Here is a 16,987-nt window from a genome sequence, read left to right on the forward strand (position 1 = left end):
ATGTATTTATCCTGGAATCCATTTGTTATTTATTTGAATTACCTTATCTATCTAGGTTCTCATGCAGCCTCCATCGCTGTGGTATATGAGTGCCATTGAATGAGCAGAGTGTGCTGCTGTTTTTATATGCTATGAACCTAAATGATTTCCATCGCACACAGTGGTATGCAGATTTCTCACTTTTTCACTGATGCTCACCCGCTGGAGATAATGTTGAGAGACGACACCACCACCAGTCTGGTTGTCTAATATACCACGGCATTAATTCTTTAGCAATAACCTTGTGCGTACAAATTCAGACTCCCTCACCTGTTAAATAATAGGCCATATTATAACTATGATTTTAAAAAATATATTTTCAATTTATTGTAGCAATGATAACCTCAGTACAGGACATTTCAGAGGAATGAATGACCAGCTTGGGTTAGTAGCACTCAGCTGCATCTGAGGCCATCAACTCTGACCAACCAGTAATTAATCTTCAGGATTTGCCTTGCACTGCTATCATTATTGCTTACACGTATTGCAAACCAGGAGATGCATTAGAAGAAAATAAAGGTCACTTGAAAAGGTCTGCACTGCATCTTCTCCCCCCCCTTCACTGATTTTATACAGTTCTAACCTGCCCCATTAGAGAACACAATAATGCTTCTCTGTGTGAAAAATCTCTGCTATAAGCCTCCCAAAGCTTCCCTAATCAACACCTGTCAGTTTCAAAAGCAGCACCGGACAGGCACACCAGAGCCTCTTCAATTAGGTTCTTACTGAACGAATGAAACTAAAACAGTTCATCAAAAAAGAAATCTCCTTTCCTGTTGACAACTGGGATTCCTCCCAGAGGCATGTCAAGGCCCTGATTTCATAATGCTGTCCGATAGTGCCCACTGGTGTGATCAGAAAGGTAATCTATCGAGGAAGGTAATAGTTATTCTCTGTTTGGGCCAGTCACTCTTGAAAGCAACAAACCTCAAGTCGATTAATTTGTCGTGTTCAACATTTTCAAACCTGGGTACCTAAAGTGACTCTCCTAAACTCATATTTAAGCACCTAATTAAAAATGATCTGATTTTCAAAAGTGCTAAGCACTTACATTTTGGCCATTGAGTTCAACTTTTCTTCAGGTGCCTAACTTCAGGCAACCTCAGTTTAACTATGGGCAATGTTTTGGCCTATGTGTAGTGTCTTTTACAAAAACTGCTTCTGGTTAAATAAAGTTTTATGTGATCATAGAAAAGTGAGTACAATGTTGTTTGCAATTATATTTATATTCCTTTTATTGCTTGTGCAAGGTAATGTTGGATACTGAGGACTTGTCACAAGTAGGGAGCAGAATTATCAGTAGATTAAGTAAAAATTCAAGTCAGCTTTGTCATTTTCTACAACATACCTATAACCATGAACTGCATCACTGTTGTTCTGCCAAAGTATAGATCATTTGGCTGCTATGACAACTGCAGAGCAGAAGACTATCTATGAATTAATTTGTCAGAAATGATCTATTTCACAAAATGTACTTGAAGCTCAAAGTACACAATTAAAATGAATAATGGTGAGCATGGAGCACTGATGTGGCTAGATTAAGGTAATTTGAAGTTAGCCATGTCTAGCAATGTTTGACAGACCCATCAGAATGAATGCAGTAACCTGAAGGAAACATGCTTTACAGTTTTTATGCTTAATTATAGTTATTACCTGTTCTCCAAATATGATTTCACTCTAAAGCAAAACATGCAATGGGTGAATCGATCATAAAATGCTATACTGAGAGATCTGGATGCAGAGATGGGAGGGTAATTAACCATTGGAACAATTTACCAGTGGTGGTTGTGGATTCTCCATCACTGAAAATTTTAAAACTAAGATTGGATATTTTTCTAAAAGCTTTGCTCTCCTTCAAACAGTAATTATGTTGGGGAAGTTCTATGGCCTTTGTTATACAGGAGGTCAGACTAGATTATCAAAATGATCCTGTCTGGCCTTAGAATCTATGAAGATCTTCAATGATTCAGCATTGTAGATCTTTGAATGCCAAAAGATATTTTAAGATTTACAAAAATCTTAACATATAGAACTCTGGAAAAGGAGATGGTATATTATTTTATTTATTAGTTCATTTAAAAAGAAAATGTATTGGAGACCCTTGAATACATTCAAACAGACTCTGTTTACACCCAAACAGGTTCATTTTGTGTCAGTTTTCAAGAAAGCAAACGAGCATAAAACAGAGTGAGATTAAAAGTATGTTAAGAGAAAAAGCGTAGAGGTGGATGAGAAAGAAATTAAGATTTATAACTCAGAGAGCCTTTGCAGTTAAAAGTGTGAGTTTGTTTATTATTAAACCTGCCAGTAAATCATCTTTGATCTCACTTACCTTGTTAAAGTTGGCACAGGTGTCGTAACATGGGACATGGACTCTTCTCTATCCTGTTCTGATTTATGACCACTGTAGGCTTTCAGTTTCATTCAGTATTGTGTGGAATAGGGTTTGACCATAAGCAATAACACCGCTGGGGTGTGCACAGTGAAATTCCTTTTTATCTAGGCCAAAAGTTGTCTGGTCCCTGAGATCTTCATGTTCAACAGTGTCCACCTTTTTGGGTGCCTGTGTCTTTGAGTGCCCAGTTTAGGGTCTTATTTCCAGAAGTCCTTAACACCTGCAGTTTTAATTGAGTTCAACCGTCAAAAGGACGAGTAAAACTACTATCCTGGCTAATGCACAGTAAGTAGATGTAAAGGTATGGAGATCGGAAGGCAGAATATGCTGATTGAGAATGTGACAAAAATTAAATCCCTTGGATTCAATGGGAGCTGCAGATACTCACAACCTCTGAAAATCAGGTTTTTGTTTTAATTCTGTGTGGCTTCTGCTTCTACAAACTAACAAGACTGTTGTGCCTCATCAAATAGTCAGCAAATGATCACTTGTTCTTATACTACTAAATGAACCTGTTGCCTCCTTCCTGTCACTTGAATGAGTGGGAAAGTATCTAACCAGTGGAGCGCGCTATATTACCAGGTCCAGTACCCAGAAAGCTCATAATCACAGGTACAGCCAAAAAAAAAAAAAAAAAAAGAAGAAGAAGCATCTCCTGAAGTCAGAGGGGACCAGTTCAGGAGAGAGGTAGGGACTGGAGGTCCAGCCTGGGAGCTGGCTGTGTAAATGCTGTTGCAGGTACAGTGTCAGCAGTAACTACAGCAGGAGGAAATAGGCAGCCACCTGCAAGGAGGAGGGTGGTATGGCGTGGTTCCAGGGAGACCCTTACCTTCCTCACCCTTTTCTGGATGGCTCTTAGGGGTTGAGTTAGGGACTGTTGGTTTGAACTTTATTATCACTGTTGAAGTCCTTATGCCTAGGGCCATTTGTACCCTTTATTTTTTCCAGCCCTAGTAAAATAGTCCTCTGTTACTTGCTTGAAATGTGTGTTTATGGGAACTCACCAAGAACTGGAGTCTGTAGAGCCTAGTGCCTGCAGCAGCACTTCATCTCTCCTCTGTGAGGTTGTAGTCCCCAGAGCTCATGGTACCAGACATCTGGAAGGAGCTAGTGAAGCATTTAACCTCACAGTAAGAGTTATGCTTGCTACCACACAAAACCCCATTGACTTCAATGCAATGATGTATGTTAGTAAGATCAGGCCCAGTGATTTTAACTTAATATCTTGCTGAAGAGCATTGGTGGGTGGATTTCACTGGGACCAGGCAGAAGTGGAATTTTCCCTCTTACCTGGGCTCTTTCAATTCACACTGTAGAACCACACTGGTTATGTTACTGGGGGATTTCCACAGCCCTGGCATCAGAGCTGGATTTGACCTTTACTCTTAATAGCGCTGGATAATTGTTTTACATATTTCAATAAATACAATGAGTAAAGTCAGTGGCAATTTTTAAAGCTCCCCTGCAAACTCTTTACTTGCTTTTATCCCAAACAGTTTTACTCAGAATTTGGCCTCCACAGAATAGAGTTACTCCTCGCTTAACGTTGTAGTTATGTTCCTGAAAAATGTGACTTTAAGCGAAACTATGTTAAGCAATTCCAATTTCCCCATAAGAATTAATGTAAATGGCAGGGGTTAGATTCCAGGGAAATTTTTTCGACAGACAAAAAACTATATATATACACACACACACAGTATAAGTTTTAAACAAACAATTTAATACTGTACACAGCAATGATGATTGAGAAGCTTGGTTGAGGTAGTGAAGTTTGCGAATACAGACTAACACGGCTGTTACTCTGAAAAGAGGATGGAGTGTTTCCTGCGGAATGCCTTACTGCTAAATGATGAACTAGCATTCGACTGACCCCAAAGGGTTACCTTTGTTAATGTAAATAAATAAATTAAGATTTATAACTCAGAGAGCCTTTGCAGTTAAAAGTGTGAGTTTGTTTATTATTAAACCTGCCAGTAAACCTCACACTCTACAAGGCAGCAGGAATGGAGGGAGGGAGACAGCATGGCAGACAGAGACACACATCCTGTGTGTGGGAGAGAGATAGAGATGCACATTGCCCCTTTAAGTACACTGACTAAGTACATTGCCTTTAAAAAAGATCAGGAGGTTGAGACAGCAGCTGAGGCCAGCAAGCTGTCTCCATCCTGAGCCCTGTCCTGTCCCCACCTTGCTCTATATGGAGAAGGGGTAAGCAGGGGGCAGGAGTAGGGGGGAGGGGGACACCCTGACACTAGCACCCCTTATCCCCCCTCCCCTGCACAGCAAGCAGGAGGCTCCTGGGAGCAGCTCCAAGGCAGAGGGCAGGAGCAGCACATGGCAGTGGTGGGAGTGACAGCTGAACTGCCGCAATCGGTAGCCTGCTGGGTGGCTGCTGCACAGGGAGCTTAGGGGTGCGGGGAGCTGATACGGGGGCTGCCGGTCCACCCTGGTTCCAAGCCCCCACCAGCTTGCTCCACCGGGCTGCTCTTCCTGCAAGCACTGGACAAAGCAGGCGGCTGCCAAACAACCTTATAAGGGAGCATTGTGCAACTTTAAATGAGCATCCTCCCTAACTGATCCGCAACAAAACAACTTTAACCTGGATGACTTTAAGCGAGGAGTTACTGTAGTCTCTTTTCATTATTCCATACACCTCAATTCAAAGCTCTTCTAAGCTCATATGTAGGATCTGCCACTCCTTTTCAGGGAGGCATCCTCTTATGGGTCCAAAATTCAGCAAGAAGGCTGTTGTCAGGCCCTGAAGTGCACCACTATTGCCAAATCACAGAGCTTTGCAAAAAAGATCTGATGGTATCCTATGGACCTAAGATCCCAATTCAGAAAAGCACTTAGGCACATGCTTAATTTTAACTGCATTCGGAGACTTAAACACATTACTTTAAGCATATGCTTAAGTGCTTTGCTGAATCAGGGCCCAAGGGTGAAATCCTGGTGCCATGGAAGTTAATGGCAAAACTTCCATTGACTTCAGTAGGGCCATATAAGATACCACGTAACTTGCCATAATTGATGCAACACCTTAACTCATTCAGCCTCTTCTCATCTGGTAGAGCAAGTGCTTAAATCCTAAAACTGTCACTCAAGCTGTTGGACTACAGAGAGTTGCTCTGGAAGGAAAATACATACCATTAAAGCAGAGAAAAGCTGCTTATCTGCTTTAGAAAACAGGAGCCTAAATGTTCATTTTCTGATCTGAGGACACTGTCACCAGCTTAAGGTGGGAAAACAGAGCACCTTTAAATAGACCTCAAAACCAAACAAACAGTTGGCTCAGTGCTGAAACTCGAAGCGCATCCTGCTGATTAGCCTAATTCGGGGATGAGGTGACATTGTTCACTGCAGCTCTCAGACACAACAAATAAAATAAAATAAATAAATAACCCAGGCACTGAATTAGAAAAACCCAGCTGTAGCGGTCTGGCAGTGCTACAACCCTCAGACACAACTCTAAACATTACATTAATGACGCACTTTCAACACTACCTCACAGAAATGAACCAGGACCCCCTCACCACATTGCAACAGTGGAGCTATGAATTAAATAGTGAGGGTCATGCTGCACCTTACAACAGAGTAATATGCCTATGTAGCAAGCAAGCTTTCTTCACTGACTTTCAACCCAATAATTGCTAAACTGTCCTAAAATATGAATGAGGGACAATTATGACTTGTGTGTGTGTAAGAAAAACAAGCTGTTATATTCCAGTTGTATATTTCATAAAGAACTGCTCTGTATGTAAGTATGGCTTAAGATGTAAATAATAGGTTTATGGACTTTCTGAATTCATCACTTAAGGGAGTTTTAATCTACGTCTCCAGGATGTCCCATGAAATGATCCAAAAGTCACATACTTCTCCATAAGGAACTCCTTTTATTTAGTTAAGGCAGATTCCCTAAATGAGATAGTCAGACCCCTGGCTGCTGCTCTGAACTAGTTGTGACTAGATTAGAGAATAGATCATTTACTGCCACACTAACATTAGTGTGCGATTGTAAGTGATGAGACGGTAATGTAGTGCATTAGTCTCAGTATCAGCTATGGAAGAACTCACCTGGTAATTGCAATCTAGCATCATGGTTCTGCTTGGCGTTACCATTGTTTAGAAAATACCCAAGGAATGTGGTGTTCTCACAGAGTTTACTGACATTATACTATGGAATAATTAGAAAAGCATGACTGCCTTTTCATTTCATACCTTAGTTGTCTGTGGTTTTCAAAAGATTCTACAGATGTCTTATTTAGAGGATTTTTTCTTACTAAAGTTAACTAATATATCTGATTTTGATAAGATCAAAGGCTTTCTTTTGTGGGCAAGCTATTTCTATGGCATTTATCACTTCATAAATAGTATATTTATCTCAAATCAGGTCAGATTTTGTATCAGTATCTGGATTTATATTTAATTTAAAAAATAATTAACTTAATTCCATCCTAATATAGAATTTTGGATGTATGATACATGAGTTTGAGATTTATTATGTCTTGTTTTATTTTCTAGATCGAATAAATAAAATAACCACTAAATTAACCCTCTGTGGAAATACAGTCAAAGTGACTCTTTGCATTTCAGTTTGTTCAACACAGAAATTTAAATCAGTTGGAGAACTTTGTGTTTCCCAAAATATTTAGTTACATTTCAACTCCTACAAATTTGGTTTACTCTAATTTATTTTAATTCACAAACCCAAACAATCCAGATAGAATTTGAAATATAAAATGGATGGCCAAAAAAAATCCTGATAAATGTTTTGCCTGGAAGATAACAACATGGATGATAAAGCCTCTCAGGATCTTTAACTGTGTGTTGAAACATATGAATTGCCACACTGGATCAGAGTCACGGTCCAGTTATTCCAATATGCGTTCTCTGACAGTGGCCATCAGCAGAAGCAGGTGCAGCAGCAGATGTTCCCCAGGAAGTTTTCATCTTAATCTTTAATTCTTAGAGATTGGTTTAAACTCTAAAGCAGGAGTTTTATATCCATTTCAATACTGAGGGAATGACTGATTCAGGGAATTGGCAAAGAATTATACAGCCTTTCACCTTTTGGTCACCAATTCCAATCCATCTCAAGTCAGTAGTGACCAAAAGTTGATTCTATGTGATGGGTGTCGAATGACCTAAGTGAAATGAGTCTGGTGGTCATAGTACAGTGGTTAAAGTTATTGTTGTTTCTACCAGTTGTCTGTATTCATAAGGGCAAATTCATTCCGGTGTTAAGAAAGCATTTACTCCATTAATTTAAGTTAAAATTAAATTTAATTTAATTGAGTCTGCTTACACTAGAGCTGAACTTGGCTCACGAAGATCATTTATTCATTTTATTTTTCCAGGCATTATATAGCAAACATATTTCATATATAGTTCCCCCACTTCAGCAATGTGCTTGCCTCTATGTATCTAGAAACATTTAATAAACAATGAATATATCTTTTCCCTGGATTCTTTTTAAAATCTAATGACGTTTTCAATGCACAATTAGGTATTTTCAAAATAACTGATAATATTTTGCCTTACGTACTCTCAGAGTACAGTAGGATATCTGCATTCTGAGCTAGGCATGTTACAATATATAGCTTCCCAATGGGGGTTGTTATAATATAATATATTTATGTATAGGGTAATGACTAGGAACTTAGAGAACTCTACTTTCAGGAAGTGTTTGAGGAAGGACTAAAGCCTGAATGTTGTGCACTCTTGACCATCTCTCTTTTTATGTTTGAACACCAAACAGTGCAGTTGGGCATGCAAAACCCCTTATTTCTAGTTAAACTGGGAACTTTTGAATACTGCGTACACTTTTGAATACTGTGTACAGATATGGTCCCCTCAACTCAAAAAAGATATACTGGCATTAGAAAAGGTTCAGAAAAGGGCAACTAAAATGATTAGGGGGTTGGAACGGGTCCCATATGAGGAGAGATTAAAGAGGCTAGGACTTTTCAGCTTGGAAAAGAGGAGACTAAGGGGGGTTATGATGGAGGTATATAAAATCATGAGTGGTGTGGAGAAAATGAATAAGGAAAAGTTATTTACTTGTTCCCATAATATAAGAACTAGGGGCCACCAAATTAAATTAATGGGCAGCAGGTTTAAGACAAATAAAAGGAAGTTCTTCTTCACACAGCGCGCAGTCAACCTGTGGAACTCCTTGCCTGAGGAGATTGTGAAGGCTAGGACTATAACAGGGTTTAAAAGGGAACTGGATAAATTCATGGAGGTTAAGCTCATTAGTGGTTATTAGCCAGGATGGGTAAGGAATGGTGTCCTAGCCACTGTTTGTCAGAGGGTGGAGATGGATGGCAGGAGACAGATCACTTGATCATTACCTGTTAGGTTCACTCCCTCTGGGGCACCTGGCATTGGCCACTGTTGGTAGATAGGATAATGGGCTGGATGGACCTTTGGTCTGACTCAGTATGACCATTCTTATGTTCTTTTGTGCATCCCTGAAAACAATTCTGTGTATCTCTGCATGCATATTGGGTGATTACTTTCACCTAACTGCACACTTATTCATTTTTTTTCAAATGCAAATGTTATTAACAAGCTACCATTTAACCTTAAAATACAATGCACTTCATTAGATTTGATTTATTTGTTTTAGCTCCAGAAGTGTTCCAGGCCTTTATGGATGGAGGCCCAGGATATTCATACCCAGTAGACTGGTGGTCACTAGGAATTACAGCATATGAATTGCTGCAGGGTTGGGTAAGAGTGTTTGGTTTTGGTTTTATTTAAAGTATTGCCTGACAATAGTTGAAATGTTTGCAGAGTGTCTGACTCATTTTGCTTAACTTTCATGCCAAACTTTGGGTGAACATGACATGAGATTTGGGTTTCCAGTGCACTCTCCAACTGGGGGTAACTTCCCAGTTTTACATTTTGTTATGAAGCTTTCACCCAGCTCTAGTAATTATTTCATGGCAGTTCACCAAAAAAGGACGTAAATTGCATGATGTGTTCAAATGAAATATTTTTAAGGGCTACTTCTGCAGGCTTTGCTCACGGGACTGCTCACATAAGTAAGGGCAGCAGGATTGAGTCCCAGATACATGAGTGTACCAAATTGGAAGCAATTACAGCTTTTCAATATATAAGTTAGGCATTATGGGGTTCCATTATATTTTTGCTCTCTTGAGCAATATCTTAGAAGAGTTAATATAATATGCCAAGATGTTTGGACCAACCACAGGAGAGGCTTATCTGCCAGACCACTCATTACTTATCTAATCAATTATGTGAATGAGCTTGATGAAAAATCTTCCTAAGCATGGTTGAGTTTCACAGAAGATAATGAAAAATTCCATTCCACTTTGCTTCCAAGGGAATAAAACCTGATAGTGTTAAATATTTATTTACCATTCCCCGTGGAAGATAGAACTTTAAATAAGATATCTGTGCAGTTACTTGTAGCTTAAGCATTTTCATTTTATATTTCATTTCTTTTTTGGAGGCGGGGAGGGGGGAAGAATATTTTATAACTCCTTGCTGCATGGTGGTCACCATACATAGTAGATGTTCTTTAGAGAAGTCATAGTTACTATTTTTATTACAGAAACACCAAGAGGCCCCAGTAGAGATCAGCTACCCATCATGTCAGGCATGGTATAAACATGTAGTATAAAACAGTCCCTGACCTAAAGAATTCAAATTCTAATTAGAGAAGGCAGAGAAAGGATGGCATGTAAATTTTTAGCTCAAATGGTTACATGTCGGCAAAGTCATGCACAGGGTATCGTAATGGGAAGTGTCAGGCAGTCTTAATAAAAAGCACTGCTACCAGCTCTGCTTAGGATAAAAAACAATGAAATAACACCGTACTGCTTTAACAGCTGTCTGTTGGCAGAGGGGGTTCTCAGGAAGAGAACATTGTGATGGAGTGCACAACAGAGGATATAGACCTGGAGTCCCAGCCCTGATCACCAAGAGTTGCCAATTACTTTAATAATTATGTAGATTATGTAGGTATCTATTTGCCAAGCTCAGCACAATCTTCCCAGAATGATTTTCTCTGACTAGAGACAAAACAAGGCTGGAACGGAGGTTGAATTTCAAAACCATGTTAAAATAAAAACACCACCATCCATCTGATGACCCCGGCAGGCATTTCTGCCCTATTGAGCAGGGTTTGTTGCTTATGGAGCAGGCTGTCATTGTGGGGACAGATTAGTCCATGGCCTTGTCTAGAGTAGGGGAAAAGCGCTTTTTTTTCTAAATTGTAAACACCGTTTTTACTAGTCTAGACAAGGCCAAGCAGAGGAGCACAAAGCACAAAAGAAGGAGGAGTAGGGGTGAGTAAATGTATTCAACCCTACATATGTTACTACCCATTAAAAGCACAAGCTCCAAAACCCCCACCTGCCTCTGTAGTGGCCCCCTGTGAGGAAGCAGGGCTTTACAGGGCTGCAAGATCAGGCAGCAGGCAGCCAGCCCAATTCTCTTCTGTGCTCCCACAGCACTCAGCTCAGCTGCAAGAGCACATACGGCTCATTTCCATAGGAGCAAAGGAATGGCTATACTGGATCACAGCCATGTTCTTTCTAGTCCTGTCTCTTGCAGTGGCTAGCACCAGATGCTTCAGAAGAAGCTGCAGGAATCCCACAAAACCACCAATGGGAAAAAGAGGAGATGAGGAGAGAGGCATAAATCTGCTGTTGTGTGACCAAATAGCTTGCCAGTTAGCTCATTTCTCACTCTGGAACTGGTGATAGAATATGGGTAACCTACAAAATGGTCTGATGGAGATCAAGATAAGTTATGTAAAAAATTAATTGTTTTTGTTTGTGCTGACTTTTTGTTCTTGTTTGCCTCTACCCTTGTTAGATAGAACTAATCTTGTGCTGGGGGGAGGGTCATAATCCTCACAGCTTTCTTGTTGCACTGTATTGCACAATACCAGTCAGCCAAAACAGCACGTTATTGGAAGCAGGACAATAGCTACCATAGCAATTTGGACTTTGTACTAGACTGCTCAGTCCATTGCTCCCTTCCAGTGTATTACATAATCTCTTAGTGTAGTCCATCCATTCACACAACACAGCAGACACAGCTAGGTAGCTAGCCAGTTAATTATAAAAGACCTGTCTAAAAAGAGAAGCTAACTTGTAAATCATTGCAAGAAGTTAACCCCCTGGGAAATTAAAACCTGTGCATTATGGTAGCCATGGTATAAGTCTGTCCACTCCTGTCTCTCTCTCTCTCAGATGCCGATATCAGAGCTCAGTGTCCAGGTTCCATTACCAGAGTGTGGCCTCTCTATCAAGGCAGGCTATGTGTTGTAGACCACTCTTCAGATGTCGGACTGGGCACATTTCCATCACATGAGCTATTGTCTGTGACAGTGCCCCACCATCACACCAGGGGGAGAAAAACAGTGCATGGTTGCAGCAACTCTGGTCAAGCCAGAGAGTAGCCTCTTGAGACTTGTCCAAGAACTGTGATTAAGTGGACAAAGAGGCAGGTGCAGCGATGTACTCGTGAATTTACTTAGTGTATTAGACTCTCTTTCCCACTGATGCTTTCACTCTGTAAGGACATAATTTTGAGCTTCCAGGCAGCGCTGATCATCTATGCATGGTAAAGGGGCAGTAGCATTCTTGTTCAAGAGTGTGTGAGCTGCCATAGCAAAGGGATATCAAGAGATGAGCCATGGTGTCACACCCCGGACCACAGGAGTGGAATTCCTCCCCTGACTATGAACAGACCTTCAGGCTGGTGCTTTGTATTGTTCACTGTCTGAGAATGGGGCATCAGTCAGTCATAGATGAAATAGTATGCAGTGGTGTTGTAGCTGTGTTGGTCCCAGGATATTCGAGATACAAGGTGGGTGAGGTAATATCTTTTATTGGACCAACTTCTGTTGGGGAAAGAGACAAGCTTTCCAGCTTATACAGAGCTCTTCTTCGGGTTTTTCACACCCCCTGAGCAAAAAAGTTGAAGCGCTGTAAGGTGCCGGTGTAGTCACACCCTAACTCAGGGAGTTACTGCTAAATACAAGGTGGAACAGAGTGTTTAGCATAAGTAGTTAACACATATTTCAAGGGACCATTCAAGGACCACCCTGCGTAGTGGCCCGTTGACACCCCTCCAATCATAGGGAGGAAAGGAAGGGAGGAGAGAAGCTGCTGGGGAGGTTGTTAGTGGGTTACAGATTGTTGTAATAAGCCATAAATGCGGTGACTTTCTTCTGTCCTTGATTTTTAGTTTAAAGCAAAGTTATGAATTTAAGCTCCCAGGCTCATCTTTTGAAAGTGTTGTGCAGGTTCCCTTTGGGGATGAGGACTGATAGGTCAGATATAGAATGAGCACTTTGTGAAAAGTGTTCATCCATAGGTGATGTGATGTTTTGTCTTTTATCATTTTTCCTGTGTGAGTTCTTTGAGAGTGTAGTGATTGTCTGGTTTCACCCACATAGTCGCTATTGGGGCATTTAGTGCACTTGATGACGCACATCACATGTTGTGATAGGGCTGTGTAGGACCCATGGATCTTCAAAGGTGTGTTGTGGGGCTGGGTGTTGATTATTGCAACAGTGGCTCATAAAATAACCTACACCTCAGACAGATGGCTCCAGAGACAAAAATATTCATAAATCTAATTTCAACTGACCTTGAAAACTTTCCTACTGACATAAATATTACAAAATAAAATCTAAAAAAGATATAAAACCACTGTGTATTTCAGTTGATTAGTACCAAAGAAATGCACACGCAATCCATATGAGAAGGGTTAGCCTTTAAGATATTATAAGTCTTGTATGTTTAGAGAAACACTGTTTTCCAGTGTAAGCAATACAGAGTTCAGGAAAACAAAGATTTTGTATGCTCTGTTTATAACCTTCCTTATTGATTTTACATTGATATTATTTTAACTTTACCACAGAGGCCATACGAAATTCATTCAGCCACTCCAATTGATGAGATCCTCAACATGTTCAAGATAGAAAGAGTTCATTACTCATCCACATGGTGCAAGGGTATGATAGCATTGCTGAAAAAGGTAAGACAGTACAAGAGCTAGTTGCACTTGCCTCCTCCCGCAAATAATCCAGTGGATATCCTTCAGGTAAGATACAGCTCATACAAGTATCAGGTTGTTTAAATCTCATGGATAGAGGGAAAGGTGCCTTTCTTTGGCCTTCTCTGAACAGCAGAGATGTGGCATTGTCTCTTATGAAGTTGGTTTATTATTGTTCTCATACCGGTCTGAAAGAACAGTTCAATTTATCTTTTAAATTACATTTTTATAAGGAATTTTAGTGTTCCTGAAACAGACCTACAGACCAAGGACCTCTGTTTTCCACAGGTCCAGCGGTGGCACCTCCTGTGTTGCCCTGTTCTTGCCTCAGCCATAGTTTGGGGGCACCACATTCTGCATTCCCATTCAGTTCTTTGCATCTCTGCTGAGATTGCCAGCAAAGTTACCTAGAAACCTAGGAACTGCCTCTCTCCTTGTGCCATACTCTCATAATTGCAGCAGCAAAGGTTCTCAGGATGGAGCCTCCTCACTATGTAACCGGAAGCCACAGGCTGGACATTCTCCATGAAGCCCCATGACACTGGAACTAGCTTTCCTCTGTCAGTCCACCTGAGCCCATATTTCTTCCTCTTCCAGTTACACTGCAAGGTATATCTTTGAGCAAGAATAGGGTTGCCAACTTTCAGACAAAACTGAACACCCTTGTCCTGCCCCGCCCCTTCCCTGAGGCCCCACTCCCTCTGTTGCTCTCTCTCCCCAACCCTCGCTCACTTGCTCAATTTCACTGGGCTGAGGCAGAGGGTTGGGGTACAGGATGGGGTGAGGGCTCCAGCTGGGGGTGCGGGCTCTGGGGTGGGCCTGGGTCAGAGGGGTTTGGGGTACAGGAGGGTGCTCCAGGATGGGGGGCAGGGCCGAGGTGTTCGGAGTGTGGGAGGGGGCTCTGGACTGAGGCAGGGGGCTGGGGTGTGGGAGGGGGTATGGGCTGTGGCTGGAGGTGTGGGCTCCGGGCTGGGGCCGAGAGGTTTGTAGTGTGGGAGAGGGTTCCGAGCTGGGCCAGGGGGTTGGGAGACAGGCGGGGGTGCGGGCTCCTGATGATGCGTACCTCGGTCAGCTCCCCAGAAGCGGTGACATGTTCCTCAGCTCCTAGGCACAGGCATGGCCACGTGGCTCTGCGTGCTGCCTTCGCAGCTTCCTTTGGCTGCGGTTACCGGCCCCTGGGAACTGTGTAGCCGGCACTTGAGGCGGGGCAGTACATGGAGTCTCCCTGACTGTTCCTCTGCCTAGGAACTGAGGGACATGTCACTGCTTCTGGGGAGCCGCGTGGAGCCAGGTAGGGAGCCTACCAGCCTCGCCAACTGGACTTTTAATGGACCAGTCAGCGGTGGTGACCGAAGCCATCAGGGTCCCTTTTTGACCAGGTATTCTGTTTGAAAACTGGACACCCGGCAACCCGAAGCAGGAAGTGTTTTTAAATGTACCACTGGAACACTGGGAGATAAATTACAGATTTATATTTGAGCAATCTGGTTTTTGTTATATGGAACATTGAGATGGTCAGTTTTCACTGTTGTCAGGGAGCTCACTGCAAAAACATATTATAATGAACTGAAAGAATACATGTAAGATGGCAAGTAGTGCCAAATTATGATGGGAAGGTATTTTTCATCACTTGGACTCTTGTCCACTAGTAAATGGACTAGTGCTAATAACTCATTTCATGTTCTATAGCCCTCAGATGGTAATTACATTACCTTAATATTATATGCAGTGTTATTGTAGCCATGTTGGTCTGAGGATATTAGAGAGACAAGCTGGGTGAGATAATATCTGACATTGGAACAATTTCTTTGGTGAGAGAGACAAGCTTTCGAGGTACACAGAGCTCCTCTGCAGGTCTGGGAAATGTATTCAGATCATCACATAAGTTAATTTTTTTTAAATACTGGAACTTCTAAGAAGTATGAGATGGTTCTCCAAGCTTTCCCTAATTAAAAATGCTATTATCCACATTAGTAAGATGCATTTACTCTTCTTGAAATCTTTATGGCATACAGTGTCTTAGAAAATGCATTTTTTTGATCACAGCTCCTCACTAAGGACCCTGAGTGCCGCCTTTCAAGTCTTGCAGACATTCAGAGCTCTCCGTACTTAGCTGATATCAACTGGGATGCTGTCTTGGAGAAAGCTGTGACACCAGGCTTTGTTCCTAATGTGAGTCAATAGTCTAGTTAAACTAAATTTGCAAATCCCCTATCCAATTATTGCTGTCATTTTAACTGTTTACTAATAGACATTTGCATTTATTTCTCCAAGGAAGTTTCAGTGTTTTCCTCCTGATGCACATTCTAAATTGCATTCTGCTCTTGTTCACTCTGCCGTAACAGAGAGCAAAATTTCCATTAGGTTATTGGACAATGGTTGGAGTGGGCCTGTGCTGTGAGGTGGCACTGAGCACTCTCCCTCTCAGGTGCTTGGCTGGTTCTTGCTCAAACTGTTCACCATATGTAGGGTCAGGAATGGAAGGGCTATCAAGAAGGCCAGGGCTTTATAAAGCAGTGAGCAAGCGACCAGGGAGCTTTGCAAACAGGGGCCGCTAACAGGGAGTTTCGAGAGGGAGTTCTCCAGGTGAAGGAGGAGCAAATATGGAACCCTTGAGGTAAGTGGCTGTCTGTAGTGTGTGTTTGTGTTTGGGGGTTACTTGCTGTGTGCTGAGCTTGTGTTTGTCTGTCTGTCTATCTGTTTGTTTGAAGGACCGTGTGCTGTGGCCGGCAGTTGGAAGCTGTGAGCTTCTAAACAAGGTTTGAAATCTAGAAGCCTCTGTTCATTGGCTAAGCCATAGTCAGGGGGCAGGGCTATCAAGAAGGCCAGGGTTTTATAAAGCAGTGAGCAAGCAACCAGGGACTGCTAACAGGGAGTTTCGAGAGGGAGTTGGGAAGGGGAGTGGAAAGGGGGCGAGGTACACTTGCCATTCTTTAAAACTGTTAAACTAAACTATAATCAAAACTCCTTGATTTAAACAAAAACCCTATCGTTAACCTGGGTAGCTGTAGGAGAGCATGCAAGCAGAAGTCCAGCAGCAGAGTGGGGGCTATCCTGTTTATTGCACTCAGTGTAGCATGTATGATTACCTGTCCTGTGGGCAGATGGCAGATGTGTGCATTCAGTGCAAGGAGCTCCTTGCCCTCAGACTGTGTACGGGCTTTGGAGGCCAGGGTGGCGGAACTGGAGGAGCTAAGGGAGGCAGAAAGGTATGTTGATGAGGCTTTCTGGGACACTGTAGGTTTGTCCCACCTCCGGTCAGACAGCCCCTGTGCTGTTAAGGAGGATGAAAGGCCCGGAGAAGGAGAGCAGTCAATGGGAACAGAGGGAAACCTTCCCATAGTTGGGACCCTCCTTCCAGATGATGTTGGGATATCCTCTTGCACTGAGGTTACCTCTCTGGGGGAGGGAACTCCAGTCATTAGGAAAAGGCAGGTGTTAGTAATGGGAGATTCGATCATTAGAAACATAGATAGCTGGGCTTGTGATGACTAGGAGCACCGTATGGTG

At 42.0% G+C, this 16,987-nt stretch overlaps 1 protein-coding gene across 2 annotated transcripts in view; it reads left to right on the forward strand.

Moving 5' to 3' along the window:
- STK32B (serine/threonine kinase 32B) overlaps positions 1 to 16,987 on the forward strand; it is a 254,347-nt gene that overhangs the window by 201,908 nt on the left and 35,452 nt on the right. For both annotated transcript variants that reach the window (XM_073340132.1, XM_073340133.1), the window contains exons 7-9: positions 9,066 to 9,169; positions 13,343 to 13,459; positions 15,524 to 15,649. In XM_073340132.1, coding sequence (XP_073196233.1) covers positions 9,066 to 9,169; positions 13,343 to 13,459; positions 15,524 to 15,649 — 347 coding nt within the window. The remainder of the gene's footprint in view (positions 1 to 9,065; positions 9,170 to 13,342; positions 13,460 to 15,523; positions 15,650 to 16,987) is intronic.

Source organism: Lepidochelys kempii, chromosome 4, assembly GCF_965140265.1.
Source record: "Lepidochelys kempii isolate rLepKem1 chromosome 4, rLepKem1.hap2, whole genome shotgun sequence".
NCBI lineage: Eukaryota > Metazoa > Chordata > Testudines > Cheloniidae > Lepidochelys > Lepidochelys kempii.